The sequence below is a fragment of the Aquarana catesbeiana genome, linkage group LG05 (assembly GCF_042186555.1).
Source record: "Aquarana catesbeiana isolate 2022-GZ linkage group LG05, ASM4218655v1, whole genome shotgun sequence".
In the NCBI taxonomy this organism is placed as follows: domain Eukaryota; kingdom Metazoa; phylum Chordata; class Amphibia; order Anura; family Ranidae; genus Aquarana; species Aquarana catesbeiana.
The window spans coordinates 561207364-561221359 of NC_133328.1; the positions used below are offsets into that span (position 1 = coordinate 561207364).

General features: G+C 40.0%; 1 protein-coding gene across 1 annotated transcript in view; it reads left to right on the forward strand.

Annotated features, from left to right (window-relative positions):
• The first annotated feature begins 3422 nt into the window (after positions 1-3422).
• LOC141146138 (Y+L amino acid transporter 2-like) overlaps positions 3423-13996 on the forward strand; it is a 49764-nt gene continuing 39190 nt past the window's right edge. The window contains exons 1-2 of the mRNA XM_073632894.1: positions 3423-3589; positions 9766-10295. Of these exons, the coding sequence (XP_073488995.1) occupies positions 9788-10295 (508 nt within the window). The 5' untranslated portion in view covers positions 3423-3589; positions 9766-9787. The remainder of the gene's footprint in view (positions 3590-9765; positions 10296-13996) is intronic.

Below are 13996 nucleotides of genomic sequence, written 5' to 3' on the forward strand. Positions count from 1 at the left end.
CCAACCTAGGCTACAGGGCTATGTGTTTCTAATATTGCACACAGTGTAGGGAGACACAACTCTAGTCTCTGCATGCAAAGGTGGCTCCATAGGATACTTCAAGAGAGAGGAGCCACTCTTAAACAGGAAACCTGGGGCAGCAGTCATGGTACTAGCTAAAACTGGAACTTAGGCAAGGGTTAAAATATAAATAAGCTGCATACTCGGTAAGTGATTAATGCTCGGTTCACGGCTCACAGCAGGGGTCTGGTGTGTCCCTTTTCATCGTTTTAGGTCCAATTTCGGTCTGAATTTTTGGCTGAATTCGGACCTGAAACAGACCAGAAAATGAACAGGACTCCTGTGCAATTCCCTCGCAGCCGTCCTGGAGATATGTGAACCGGCTCCATAGAGAGCCGGTCACAGTCTCCTGCCATGCAAATTGGATGCGGGGAAACCAACATCCAATTCTCAATAGTGTGAACCCAGCCTAAATCAGCTGTTGAAGGTGCTTAAAACTGGGGGTTTAATAACTTTTTAATTGTGATTATCCCAATCATTAGATATCACATGACCAATTCCTAGCCTACTGGTCATATAAGAAGCATTGGAGGGGAATTGATCCAACATATTTTCTAGAAAAGGAATTTCCTTTACTCTGTATTTATCAATCAGCACAAAACAGTTAAAACTGAACTCCAGGTACACAGCTATTGTCTAAATACAATGTGTATTCTTACTTAAACCTTTGCTTTGTGTATTTCTTCCAGATCTGTGCAATGATCCCATGTGTAACTTTTCCTCTATGCAGGAGCTTCCAGAAACAAAGACCAACCACAGCTGCTCTATCTCTCCTTGTGCAGGGTGACTGGTCTTGTCTCCACCCCCTCATGTAATTTTCAGCAGGCAACCTGTAGTGGGTGGGGCCTGCTGGGTCCCTCCCACAGCTCTGTTCTATGCACAGATCGTTTGTCAGTGCAACTTTGGAGTCATACAAGTGTGAATGGAGCCTAAAAGTGAAAGTGAAAGAAAATCCTGAATTTTGGGTTGTCCACAGAAAAGTAATAGGGAGGAAATCTTCCAAAGGGGACACTAGTTCTGGTGACCTGGGAGTCCCCAAGGGATTTCCTCAATTTGCCGGTATTTCATCTCACTTCCCGTTTTGACTATGGGGCAGGAAGTGAAAGGGAAACTCCCCAATGGAACACAGATGGCACAAAATAAACTGGCATGGTTATGACCCTCCCTTGCTCTAAAATGAAAAAAAAAAGTTTTGCCCATAGTTCTACTTTAGATTGAAGGGTATCAGTTTTTAACTACACATCATTTGAAGAAAGTGCACCATTTTGTGGTCTATTTACAAGGCAGTGAATTGGATTTTCACCTAATATTCTCAGATGGAGAATCATCTGAGTGCATATGTTTCAACTATTGTGATTCATTTCCCCACCAGAAAATGTTTGGTGAAAGTCGCATTCACTGCTTAATTAATAGACCTCTGTGATTCACATCATCTTATGCCTATTGCCCCATTTTACCTGACTTTTCCCATCACAACATTATTGTCTATAGAAAATCTTAAAACTTCTCTTACTTTTTGTATATATCCTTTAACTTTTTTATGTAGAGTTCTTATTATTACTTTATTATGTATGTTGGATATATGTTATCAACCTTCTATATCCTCACTTTTTACCGTGAATGAAAACTGTTAATGCTCTATAAACCACCATGAATGTGTATTCTTTGCAAAGTGAATTTTCACCACATTCAACAAGCTATAAGGAAATGAATGACCTCTATGGTAAGTTAAGGGTAAACATATTGAAAGCTTGTACCATCATCCAGGAATCTAGAATTTAAAAAAAGTTGGGAGCCTGGTCCCCAATCAGGCTGCCAAAAAGACATAAGGGCATTTGGACTATTGTGGTACAGTAAAAATTAATACAAGAATGGGTAATCAGCAATAATGTAAGAATTGTACAGTTGATTTTATTGATGCAGAAAAAAATCAATCAACAGTTACACGATAAAACATGATAACAGTACAGATATATAACCAGTAAAATCATTAGCCCCAAAAGGGGAATATACAGCGTAGCGATTAATCACAGAATTCATTATCCTCGACTAGTTTCACGGACCATAGCCACTTCATCAGGAGGGAATCTGTAGATAAGTTTCAACTGTTTAATCAAAAAAGAGACAAGCAGAACACAATGTAATTGCCAGAAAGACATGAGCAGTAAAACCTTGTAATAAAGCATCAAAATTAAGCTAGGTATTGATAAGAAATTAGAAGGGGGAGGGAGCGAATCTGCTTACCCATGTCCCAGCAGACATCAGGCGCAGGGCCATGCCGCCAAGAAGTGATCTCCCGCGGTGACCCGGGGGAGCTATAAACATGACGGATCAGGATCTGAGTAAATAAAATAAGGGATTGAGTATACTGGAGTTGCCAGACTGAAAACAAGGTGGATGTGTGAGGAGTGGAATAGTGAAGGAATATTGTAGTGAGAATTGTGAGATAATGGGGATGTGCAAAGTGCACATTGGAAAAGAAGGGTAAGAAAGTATGTGAACAAAAGTGAAAAAATTGTAAAAACAGTTGAAAGAATATCATATGATGTAAATTATATACTATATATAATAAAATATGTGAAAAATTGAGGAATTAGGTAACAATGGAAGTGAAGGAAGGAGTGGAGGGGGGAGGAAAGAAGGGGGGGGGGAGGTAAGGGAAAGGAAGAGCAAGATAGCGAGTGGAGGGGGGGGGGGTAAGGGGGAAAAAGGGGGAAAGGGGAAAAGAAAGAGGCTACAGAAGGGGGAAGGAGGGGGGGGAAGGGGAAGAAGGAGGGAGAAAGGGATCATGTGTAAAGATAGGGTGAGTAAGAGGCACGATGATACCTGATACTGATATAAGAATTTTGAATGTTCCCGGGAAAGGTACCACTCGAAGGGCGGATGCCGTAGTGTGGCTGTCAAAAGTAACACTAGGGACTACCGGCGAAGGGTGGAAACATAGTAGAAGATAACCACCTGAAACCCGGGGCACCTATAAGGAAAGGAAGCGATAACAGGTAAACAGTAATACCAGTACCTAAAATTAAAGGACTGCAAAAGTAAGGATGGTTGCGCTAATTGTTCCTGGATAACTTACTGGGAGCTAGCTGCCACACGTAATCCCGGGTTAAAGAGTCCAGACCGTCAATGAACAGGCAACAAGCTAGGTGAAAATCCCTATGCCAAGTGATAGAAATTTGACTTTACTAAATCAGCCCCAGTGTGTCTGACAGTAGGTATAAACTTCCTCTAGCTAGAAACAATCTGAGCGGATGTACTAAGAATAGGAAGCCAGTGTCTTTCTCTTGTGTCGTTGTGGTTAGTTTAGAGTACATGCTGTGAGACTAAAATAAACTAGAGGACTTGTGGCTTCTTGACAAGGTGATGGTATATCATTTATCAGGCAGACCCTCAGCTGTTTGTTGCTGTACAAATCATCTGTTACTTGAAAGCTGTGCTAACCAAACTTTCGCTCCTCTACCTCTCCAATGGAAGCTTCCACTGTTTGGTAAAAGAAGAATATATTTGTGAATAAGTAACGATAAAGGTAGGTTCTTCTCACTTACATATATTCATTTTGAATTTATATTAATGCAATAGACTTCACTGTAATTGATTTTTGATACAATATTTGGGTTTTATAAAATCCACTGAAATTCAAAGCTGATGTAATAAAATATTATATTACTTATTTCATATACGCTTCATTATCTATCTAAATCTCATCTATTTACATGTTTGTCAAAATATACAGTATGTCAGTTTACCTATGTAATACTTATGTAATCCATGTCATCTTCTTAAATGTTTCTATGCACTTCATTATAATTGATTGGTAAATAGATTTGTGGTCCCATAAATAGAAATGCAGATTGTAATATTTAATATAATTTGTAACATTAGAAATATTATATTAAACTATCTATCTATCTATCTATCTATCTATCTATCTATCTATCTATCTATCTATCTATCTATCTATCTATCTATCTATCTATCTATCTATCTATCTATCTATCTATCTATCTATCTATCTATCTGTCTATCTATCTATCTATCTATCTGTCTATCTATCTATCTATTCTACACTAGAGTTGTAATGTGATATTTTGGTTCTATAAAATGTATTAAAATGCAGATTGTAATATTTTAACATACGTTGTAATATTAAAATCTATATTAAACTCCTATGGAATATATATAATCTATCTATCTATCGATCTATCTATTCCATTATATTGGAGTTGCAATGTGATATTTTGGCTCTATAAAATATATTGAAATGCAGATTGTCATATTTTAACATATATTGTAAAATTTAAAAAATGTATCATAAACACTCAAGACACAAGGTGGTGTATGTCTTTAAATAGTATATGTATTTAATCACTTCTCTTTTTTTAAACTGAAATGCAGATTGTAATACTTTAATATAATTTGTAACATTGGAAATATTCTATCTATCTATCTATCTATCTATCTATCTATCTATCTATCTATCTATCTATCGTTTTTTGTCTGTTTTGTATATTTGTTTGTCCATGTACACTGGTAGTGCAATCTTAATATTACTTATTAGTAATTCTTTAGTTAAATACAATATTAAATTGACTCCACCACTATAGAAAATCAGCACAGGTGTCAGTACTGTAACTGTACTGTACAGAAACGTGGCACCCCCAGGAAAGAAAAGCCCAAGGGGGATGTGTGTCCAACCTAGTATACACCCTTGGGCGTCCATACGGGGATCAAATGGCACTGAACCCCCCCCCCCCCAGTTCAGTGCCATTTGATCCCCGTATGGACGCCCAAGGGTGTATACTAGGTTGGACACACATCCCCCTTGGGCTTTTCTTTCCTGGGGGTTGCCAACCCGGTATACGCCCGCCTTGAGGTCTCCTTATAGTCCTTGGCATACCGGTATAACCATATCCCACAGCCATCTTTCCAACTGTCCAAGTTTTCCTTCTTGGCTCAGCACTGTCTCCAAAGGGAGTCTTAGTGCTGTTTTGGGCACACAGGAAGTAGTTTTACTTCCGGTCTGTCGTTTCCGGTTCCGGGTCATCAGTCCTTGGACCAGGAACTTCCCTTTTACGTCCGCTTGGCTCCAGGTGCAGTGTGATGACACGCACAGCATTTTGGTGCCATGGGGAGGGATATTTAAACCCCACATATTCAGATGCTTGCTAGCAGTCAGGGAGCTCATGCTAAACATGGACGCCGGCACCAGGTAAAACTAAACATTGACCGTTAATCGGTCTAGCACTCTGTGATATGTCTAATTGTAAACTAAAGCACCACTTTTGGTGCTCTATTTCCTTTTAAACAAACCCCCTTTTTTTTTTTTTCTCTTTTCAATGTTGGACTTTATTAAGTTGATGAATATTTCACACTTGTTTATATGAGCATGGCATATGCTTTATATGTTTGTAGGTGTATGGTATGCCCTGTACCTTTTGTGTGCTGCTGCTTCTTCTTTCACATTGTTTTGTTGTACACCAAAAAATATGTAGAAAATGGGATTTTAAAAGTACCCCTGATATAGGAAAAGGCATTATCTACTAAAAATATATCAAATATTTATTAAAGCAGTTTTACAAAAAAAAAAAAAATGTACGATAAAATGTGAGAACAGTTTTACATTCACAGTCAAAGGTATACATCCTCAACCTAATATTGACAATGAAAAAACTGTGGTCACCAAGAGTTCAAAGCATAACCACGTCCACATAATTTCAACATTCACACCCTGTGCTCAGAAGGTTGCCTACCCCTGTTGTAGTATATACAAAAGAGCCACTAGCATATAATAATGATATGATACCAGCAATTGGAAATCAGTCATATCATCAATTATACTAATTGGACAAGTAAAATCTAAAAAAACATATTCTGGAAATAAGGCATACTGTAAATTCTTCCAGTGGGAATAAAACCTGAAAGACCTGAAGACTTGTTTACAGTTGGAGATGAAGGCCAGTTAAGCAAGCACGTGAAGCAACATCAGAGTTACATGCCAAGTACCAGTCATACCTGCAGGATCACATTGCAGCTATCCCAGCCATGCTTATTACCAAGAAGAGCAGAAAATAGAATCAATAGATAGATAGATAGAAAGATTTCTTAATGTGGGTGCATTTATTAAAGTGACATTGAACCCACATCAGTAAAATCTATCAATAAATGCTATATTGCATGCTGATCATACTCACTCAGCCACTATAGGATTTGTATTCTGTATTATTGAGGAAACCCAGCTAAAAATAATTATGCATACAGCTCAAAGAACATTAGCATAATCAATGCATTTTAAGATTTATACCCCCTTGTTCTATACAACAAAATTATTTTTAATAATTATTTTGAAATTAAAATAACAGAAAAATAACAAAGACAGGAAAAAAAATGGTGTCTCCCATTTTTAATGGTTGGCGTAGAAGTGCCCCTTGGGCGACAAGTGGAAAAGCAGGCTGCCCGAGGAAGTTCAGGGCTCTTGGCACCAGACCAGGGAAGGAAGCGCAAGGACGTGGCGAGTGTGCTGAGCCCACATTCGCTTTCCAGTGTGGCCTAAGCAGCAGCATCTCCAGCCCAACAGAGCGGGTTCGGCAGTCTTCATCTGCATCTACATGCATCTACAGACACACAGAGCGGGTTTGCCTGAGTTCAAGCCATTGATCCATGAGGTGCCTCTTCACCGTCGATATCCACAACTGAATTGCAGGATTACAAACCAAACACACTGCACAACAAAAAGCAAGACTCTAGCTGACACACTTTGCCCTCCTGTTCCTTAGATACTACTGCACATGTGCAGCATACTACTGAGCAGTGCCATATCACCTGTTCTGGATAATCTTTTGCCACAGATCCACTTAACACCTCCCTGCACTTATTTCTTCCCTTTGTATCACTATTAAGCCTCATTCAAGTTTTCCTGCCAGAGCTCAAAAACAAAAGAGACCCCCTGAATGGGACTTTGTAGGACATCCACAACTAACAAAGTACATAAAAGGTATATTTTATTGAAACAAGTTAAAAAGTAATAACTTTAACACAGTTAAAAATCACATGCAGTTTACATGATTGATGACTGGGCAAACAGTCACCATACAGTTTGAAAGAAGACAATAATGGACCGACGCGTTTTGAATTCATAAATTGTAACTCAATCTTTTTCAGGGGCACATAAATGTCAAAAAGTATCCATAATACAAAAGATTATATTAGAACCATAATATATATGCAACAAAGGTTTTGGTTGAAAATATGTAAATAACCACTAACCCGTTAGGGTGAGAGGAATTTAAGCATGGAACTGTATCAACAATTAAAAGAAAATGCTTATCCTATTGCTGCTTTGTGTTTTGGATGGAAAACCAGGGGGGAAGCACAAGAATACCCGCTTCCCCAGCCACAGAGGTATGAGTAGGAGTCCCTGCCAGAGGTACTTAGTGTCCATTTATGATAGACCCAGTCTAGTCTAGAAAATATATATTAAATATACGTGTAACTAATATGTTTAGAAACCACTAATATAAGCAAATAATGGGCTCAAGCATATCAATAAAACGGCTTAGTTTGATTTCTAGAGATGTATATAGACACAATAGTGTCCACAGAATTGAGGCACGAAAGTTAACCAAGGTGTAAATGTATCATCTAAAAGTAAAAAAGTTAAATTGATATTGCAATGGAGATACAAACCATATGAACATGGATGTAATACATTAGTAAAAAGTTTGTCTTTATTGCACTTACTCAACAGCCTGCGAGGAGTTAAATGACTCAACCACCAAGAGTGAATGCACATGGAGGGATCAGTCCTGGTATTTTCACAAAATATCTGGGGTAAGGTAAAAGTATCCTACAGGACTCCAAGTACCATGTCTAAGGGAGCAGAGTATAACATAAAGTTAGGGTACACCTAAAACGGTTTACACAAATTGGTGGAATGAAGAATAAGAGATGACATTTTACCGGTAGATTCTGAGACCTGTCTGGCATCCGAGCAGCAATGCTGACACTGATCCACAGGCATCTCAATTACATACTATCCAGCTGATTGATGGATAATATGCAGGTACCAGTCTGTGCGTGTGGGGCTGGGACATGGACCATCCCCCCTGAGCCTCAGATGCGCGGCCTGTGCCTGCATTAAATCTTTTAACCACTGCACTTAGAGGCATGAAAGGTGCTTTTATGTTCCGTTGTCATAGGCTAGAGAAAAGCCCATCACCCGCCAGCCAGTCAGCGGCAGAGGGCGGCCTCCGTGCACTGGATGGATGAGAGAACGGGAAAGACTGGGCACTCCCCCTAGTGCTCGAATACAAGGAAAGCGCTACAGCAGCAATTGGATGGAATAAGACACAGAAAAAATGTAAATCAAATTGCTTATACAATGCTCAAAAATATATCCATATATTAAAATAACAATGGAATATAATGATCACAGCAACCATAGTAATAGAAATCTATCACAACTCAAAAGATATTAAAAAGAAAATGTATTATGGAAACCTATGATAAAAGGAACTAGAAAGACCAGATATCAAATAGAGCATGATATGTAGACCAATATTGATTTACATGGCAATTTCGAATGCCCCTGATTGAAAACCCTCAAGAAATGGTCTGAACAAAATGGATTTGTTCAAACCTGGGGGAGATGTGGCATTCAGCCTAAATATCCAGCGTGGCTCATGTTGTAAGAGGGTTTTGTTCCAATCACCTCCCCGTTTTCCGGAGTGAACCCGATCCAGGTCAACAAAGGAGATTTTTGGAAAACCCCCTCATGAATGGAAGACTCATGTCTCCCCAATGGAAGTTCTGGATTGCAAGTGCACATACTCAGAACATGCCTGTATGCCCTTTGCCAAAGCTCCATTTTCGTCTTGCCAACATAAAAACAGGAACAGTCATAGAGGAGTAGATAAACTACTCCTTTGGTTTTGCAATTAGCAAAATGTTTAGGTTTGAAAAATTCCCCATTGGGCAGAATAAGATGGCGACTGGTGTTCATATACCAGCAATGATTACACCCCCCGACCTCCCCCCGCAGTGGATTTTCCCTGCCAGTTTGTATGGATCTTTTTTCCTACCAGAGTTCTTTCTCAAGTACCCACTTTCTTGAACTGGGAGTATCTAGGAGCCACCCAGTATTGCCATTACTGCGTCACCAAAAGGACCCCAATGAAGTGGCATGAAATAACACATTTTTCCTTTTTTATTGGAGAATATTCTTTCCTGTTTCATAGTATTTGAATAGACTCTATATATAATGCTAGTGTATAATTTCCAATTATAGGAAGCTGGGCAGCTTCCACAAATGTGATAATGCTTAGTCACCCTCCATTCTGGAGTTTCAAGAGACTATCAGGGCTTTGATAAGCATAAACTGCCCACTACATTGGTGACGCCCTAGGGGCAGGCTCTAGGAACAGGAAGCACTGTTCCAAAGATACACTGTGTGATAGATGCAAAAAATAGGCTTGAGCTAAAGTGCACCTACAGGATGCCTACTGTAAATCTTATAACATTCATAATTTACTTGTCTACCAATATAGGAAGGATAAGGTTAGTGAATCTAGGTCCCATTAATAAATATTTTAGTGGGAGTCAGCTAGATTATATGCTGCTACATATTAGAGTACATATTTTCTACATTATTCATACCTAAAGACACTCCTAATTATCACTATTATCTTTTTCTTTTCTCATTTCAAGCTGACCCTGGATAAAAATCAATATGTCACTGCCGTGGACTTTATTTTGCTGTGAGCAGCAGGTTGAAAAAAATGAAATCAAGAAAACGAAAAAAAGCATAGAAACTCATGAGAAGGACAAAATGAAAATGAAACAAGAGATCACACTGTTCAATGGAGTTTCCTTAATAGTTGGGAACATGATTGGATCTGGGATTTTTGTATCTCCAAAGGGAGTTCTGATGTACAGTGAATCTTTTGGACTGTCCTTGATTGTCTGGACACTAGGGGGCATCTTTTCTATGTTTGGAGCACTGTGTTATGCAGAGCTTGGGACATCTGTCATAAAGTCTGGTGCAAGCTATGCTTATATACTGGAGGCATTTGGAGGATTTACTGCCTTTATCAGATTGTGGTCATCTTTATTAATCATAGAGCCTACGACGCAAGCAATTATTGCCATTACATTTGCCAATTATATTGTTCAGCCAATCTTCCCATTCTGTGAACCTCCATATGCAGCTGTTAGATTAATAGCTGCAGCTTGTGTATGTAAGTATTAATTTATACCGTTTTATTTCCATTTACCTTTATTGCACATTTTATGTTCTATACCTTATACACTGTAATCAGTGAATTCAGAAAACCTACCCTATATATTTTTTTTATTTTTTAACAGAAGGAATGTTTATTGAAGTTACAGCAGATTACATGTGTAAATGGGAACATAGATATAGTGCACATTGTGACAAGACATAACATACATTTACATAAGTAGAAAAGAGCAAAAACAGGCAATCTCATACCTTCATATATAGGTAAGTTTGGTGAAAGTTCTTTATCAATACTCTTATTAAAACAGCAACATGTATATAAAGGGGGCTCCCTCTGTTCCTCTATCCCCTTCACATAATAATACCCTCTCAGAAGGGTGGAAAAGAAAAGGGGGGAGGGGGAATAGGGCAAAAAGCAGCATAATAGCTCCTAGGGCCAGATCCAGAAAGAGGGAAAACAAGGGGGGGGGGGGGGAATGGGGGGGCAGGGATAGACGGCGCCAGATAAACACATTAAGCATAACAAAATATGAGAGGGAGTAATGGAATATAAAATGCCTAAAATACATTGTATCACAAAAGAGTGGCTTACTAGTTATCTTATATTGTGAGTTGTTTAACCTGTACCCAGGCGGACCATATTCTGTTAAACTTCTTCGGACAGTTACACCCCATATAAGTCAACTTGTACAAAGGCAGAGTTGCATTTTTATTAAGATTTCCATGCTGAGATCAAGGAAGGATCTGGCATTTCCATTTGGATAGGATAATCTTCCTAGCATAGTAAGCAGCATAGAATGCAAATCCTTTGGTATGCTTTTTAGTAGGTAGGTTATCAGTAATGCCCAGAAGAAGCATTAAGGGATCTGTTCCAGTGTAACTCCACTAACCACACTGATGTCAGCAACCACTGCCTGCCAATAGGTCTGTATGAGCGAACATACCCATATCATGTGAATAAAATTCCCCATAGACTGCCTGCACTTGGGGCAAATATTGTCTACATTAGGATAGATGACTGATAGTCCTTGGGGCGTATAATACACTCTGTGCAGAAATCGTTATTGCACAAAGCGGTCTTTGATCAAGATCATGAGTGGAATGTATTGTTGAAGACCTTCACTTTAGTCTTCTTCTGTCAGGGCTGGTATATCATACGGCCAAGCTTGAAACACTGTTGTCATTTCTGTGGTGTCTTTACATGTAAGTCAGAGGTAAACAGATGATAGAGTCCTGTCTATATTCTTAGCTATGAAAAGAATTTCAACTGAGTGTGTAGCAAGAACCACAGCGTCAGTAAATTGGGTGTCGTAACCTGGGTACTGTATCGCAGGCCTCTATACAACAAATTTCTGAGTTCTGAAAAGGACCCAAGGAGCGCTTCCTCCAAGTTCACTGGTTAGATTGGTCTTGGGTAAACCACCACAGTGACCATTACCGCCACCCAATAGTATTTCTTAAAATTTGGCAAAGCTAGGCCCCCTTCCGATAATGAAAGCTGTAGTGTAGTCCTGGCTATGTGGGGAGTCAAGCCCGTCCAGACAAAAGAGGTAATAGCTTGAAATTCCCTGAGATATTTTGAGCTTACCCTGCTCAAAAATCTATTGCAATTGGTGTAGCAACTCTTTTTTTAGCAACTGCAACCCGGAGAAGCATCACCTCCCAGAGAGCACCCTGCAGATCCCTATGCCTGGCCTCACCTTATTGGTAGAGTATTGAGTCTCCAGTACAGTGGCCCTTTTCTCAGCTTGGGTCAGAGCAGCCTTAGAGTCCCACCGAGCCAAACCTATAGCTGATTGATAGTGACCTCGCACGTAGACCTTAAAGGCCTCCCAACTAGAAGTTGGGTCTGACGTGGTCGAGTTAACCTCCCAATATGCTCAAAGAGCCGATCCTGCAATTGGTACAATACGGTCATCTGAGACCCAGTAGCGCGACAGGCGCCACAGGCAGTCAGTAGGGGCATGCAGCACAATAAGGCACAGCAAAAGAGGCACATGATTAGATATCCCTCTTGGTAGTATAGAGACCTTTAGTACTTTGGCTAGAACAGGGCTGCTGACATAAATAAGATCGATTCGTATAACTCCTCAGGAGGGGATATTTCAATCTCCAAATATCTGTGAATCCAAATGTAGAGGCCCATCTAGAGAGTGGGGAGTCTACAGCTGTATCCAGAGTCAGCTTATCCAAATGAGGACAAGGTGTCATGTTAAAATCTCCAGTCAAAACTATATTTTGATATAAGGTCGCTATAATCTGGGTTACCTTGGCTAACAATGAAAGGGAGGCTAGTGGGGGCACATTTGCAATAACAGCGTGAATACCCACAAATTTCCCTTCGGGGTCCAGATGTAAGTCCAGGAGTATGAATGCGAGGTTCTTGCATATAAGCACACTTACTCCCAGAGCATTGGATAAAATAGGTGGCATGATAATAATGGCCCACCCTGAGTATTTATAGGCTCAGGACCCAGCTACCAGTGAGGTGTATTTCCTCAAAAATGCAAATATCTGGCTGATACATTTTCAAAATCAAATTAAATACTAAGGAGCATTTATTTCTAGAATTTAAGCCCCTGACATTCCAGGAAATTAGAGTCAACGGAGCCATAGAAAAGGGGGGTAAAATATTAAGCTCTGTGAGGAAGAGACATCTAGGCGCTGGGAAATCACATCAGGCAAATACAACCATAGGCATAAAATAAATTGATGTACAAACTTTGAGCAATAAGCAGCATCATAGATAAGGTATAAATCACATTCCTTCAAACAATAAACCAAGAAAACTTGTACATACCAGTCCCCCCGTCAGGGCTGGGCTCAGCCCTTCCTTCTCTGAGCTGGCCGCTCAGCTGTCGGCTAATTTCCAGCTCCCATCTCTCTCCACAGTTACTCAGCTGTTGTTGATATCCTGCTCGTCAGTCCTGCCTCCTCTGCTCATCTTTGTGCCCACCTTCCTTACCTCTATAAATCCCCGCCTTGCTCATCTGTGCACTCCAAACTGTAATAACATCTCTGCCTACCTCTGTACACCCCACACTACCCTCCCCACACTAATTTGCTTACTTTTGCAGAACAGGCTAGGTAGGCTTAATTACCACAGTTGTAGGCAGGACTTTCAAGCATGCCCCTTTATCTCCCCAGTGGGCAGCATTCAGTATAGGTGATGGTGGATATGACTTCAGGGGGGCATGATATACATATGAATACCGCCTCTATTTACATATGAATGCTGCCGGTCTGCCACCAATTACATATGAATGCCGCTGCTATTTACATAACAATGCCGGTATTTACATGTAAACACAGGGTCTGAAGGTGAGTCATCTGTACACAATAGGGCAGAGCTGGGCAGCATTAGTAACAGAACTTCACACTGAGATATCAGGACACAGCACGAGACTAAAACCTCAAGGGACGAGGGAATTTAAACTGGGATAGTTGTCAAGTATGAGGCAGCTGCTTGGGCCCCACAACAATGACAGGGCCCAGGGTAGCTGCCCCTTTTGTTCTGCCTTAAAGACGGCCCTGCAGATATCACAGAATACACAGACAGGAATGTTCTCCCTCTTATTGTCAAATTTAGTCAACTGAGTAAAACATGGAGTAAATTCCCGTTGTCCATGGTAGGGAGGGCGAACTTGGCGAAGATGGTATGGATGCCCAAGATGCTATATGTATTACACAACTCTTCCA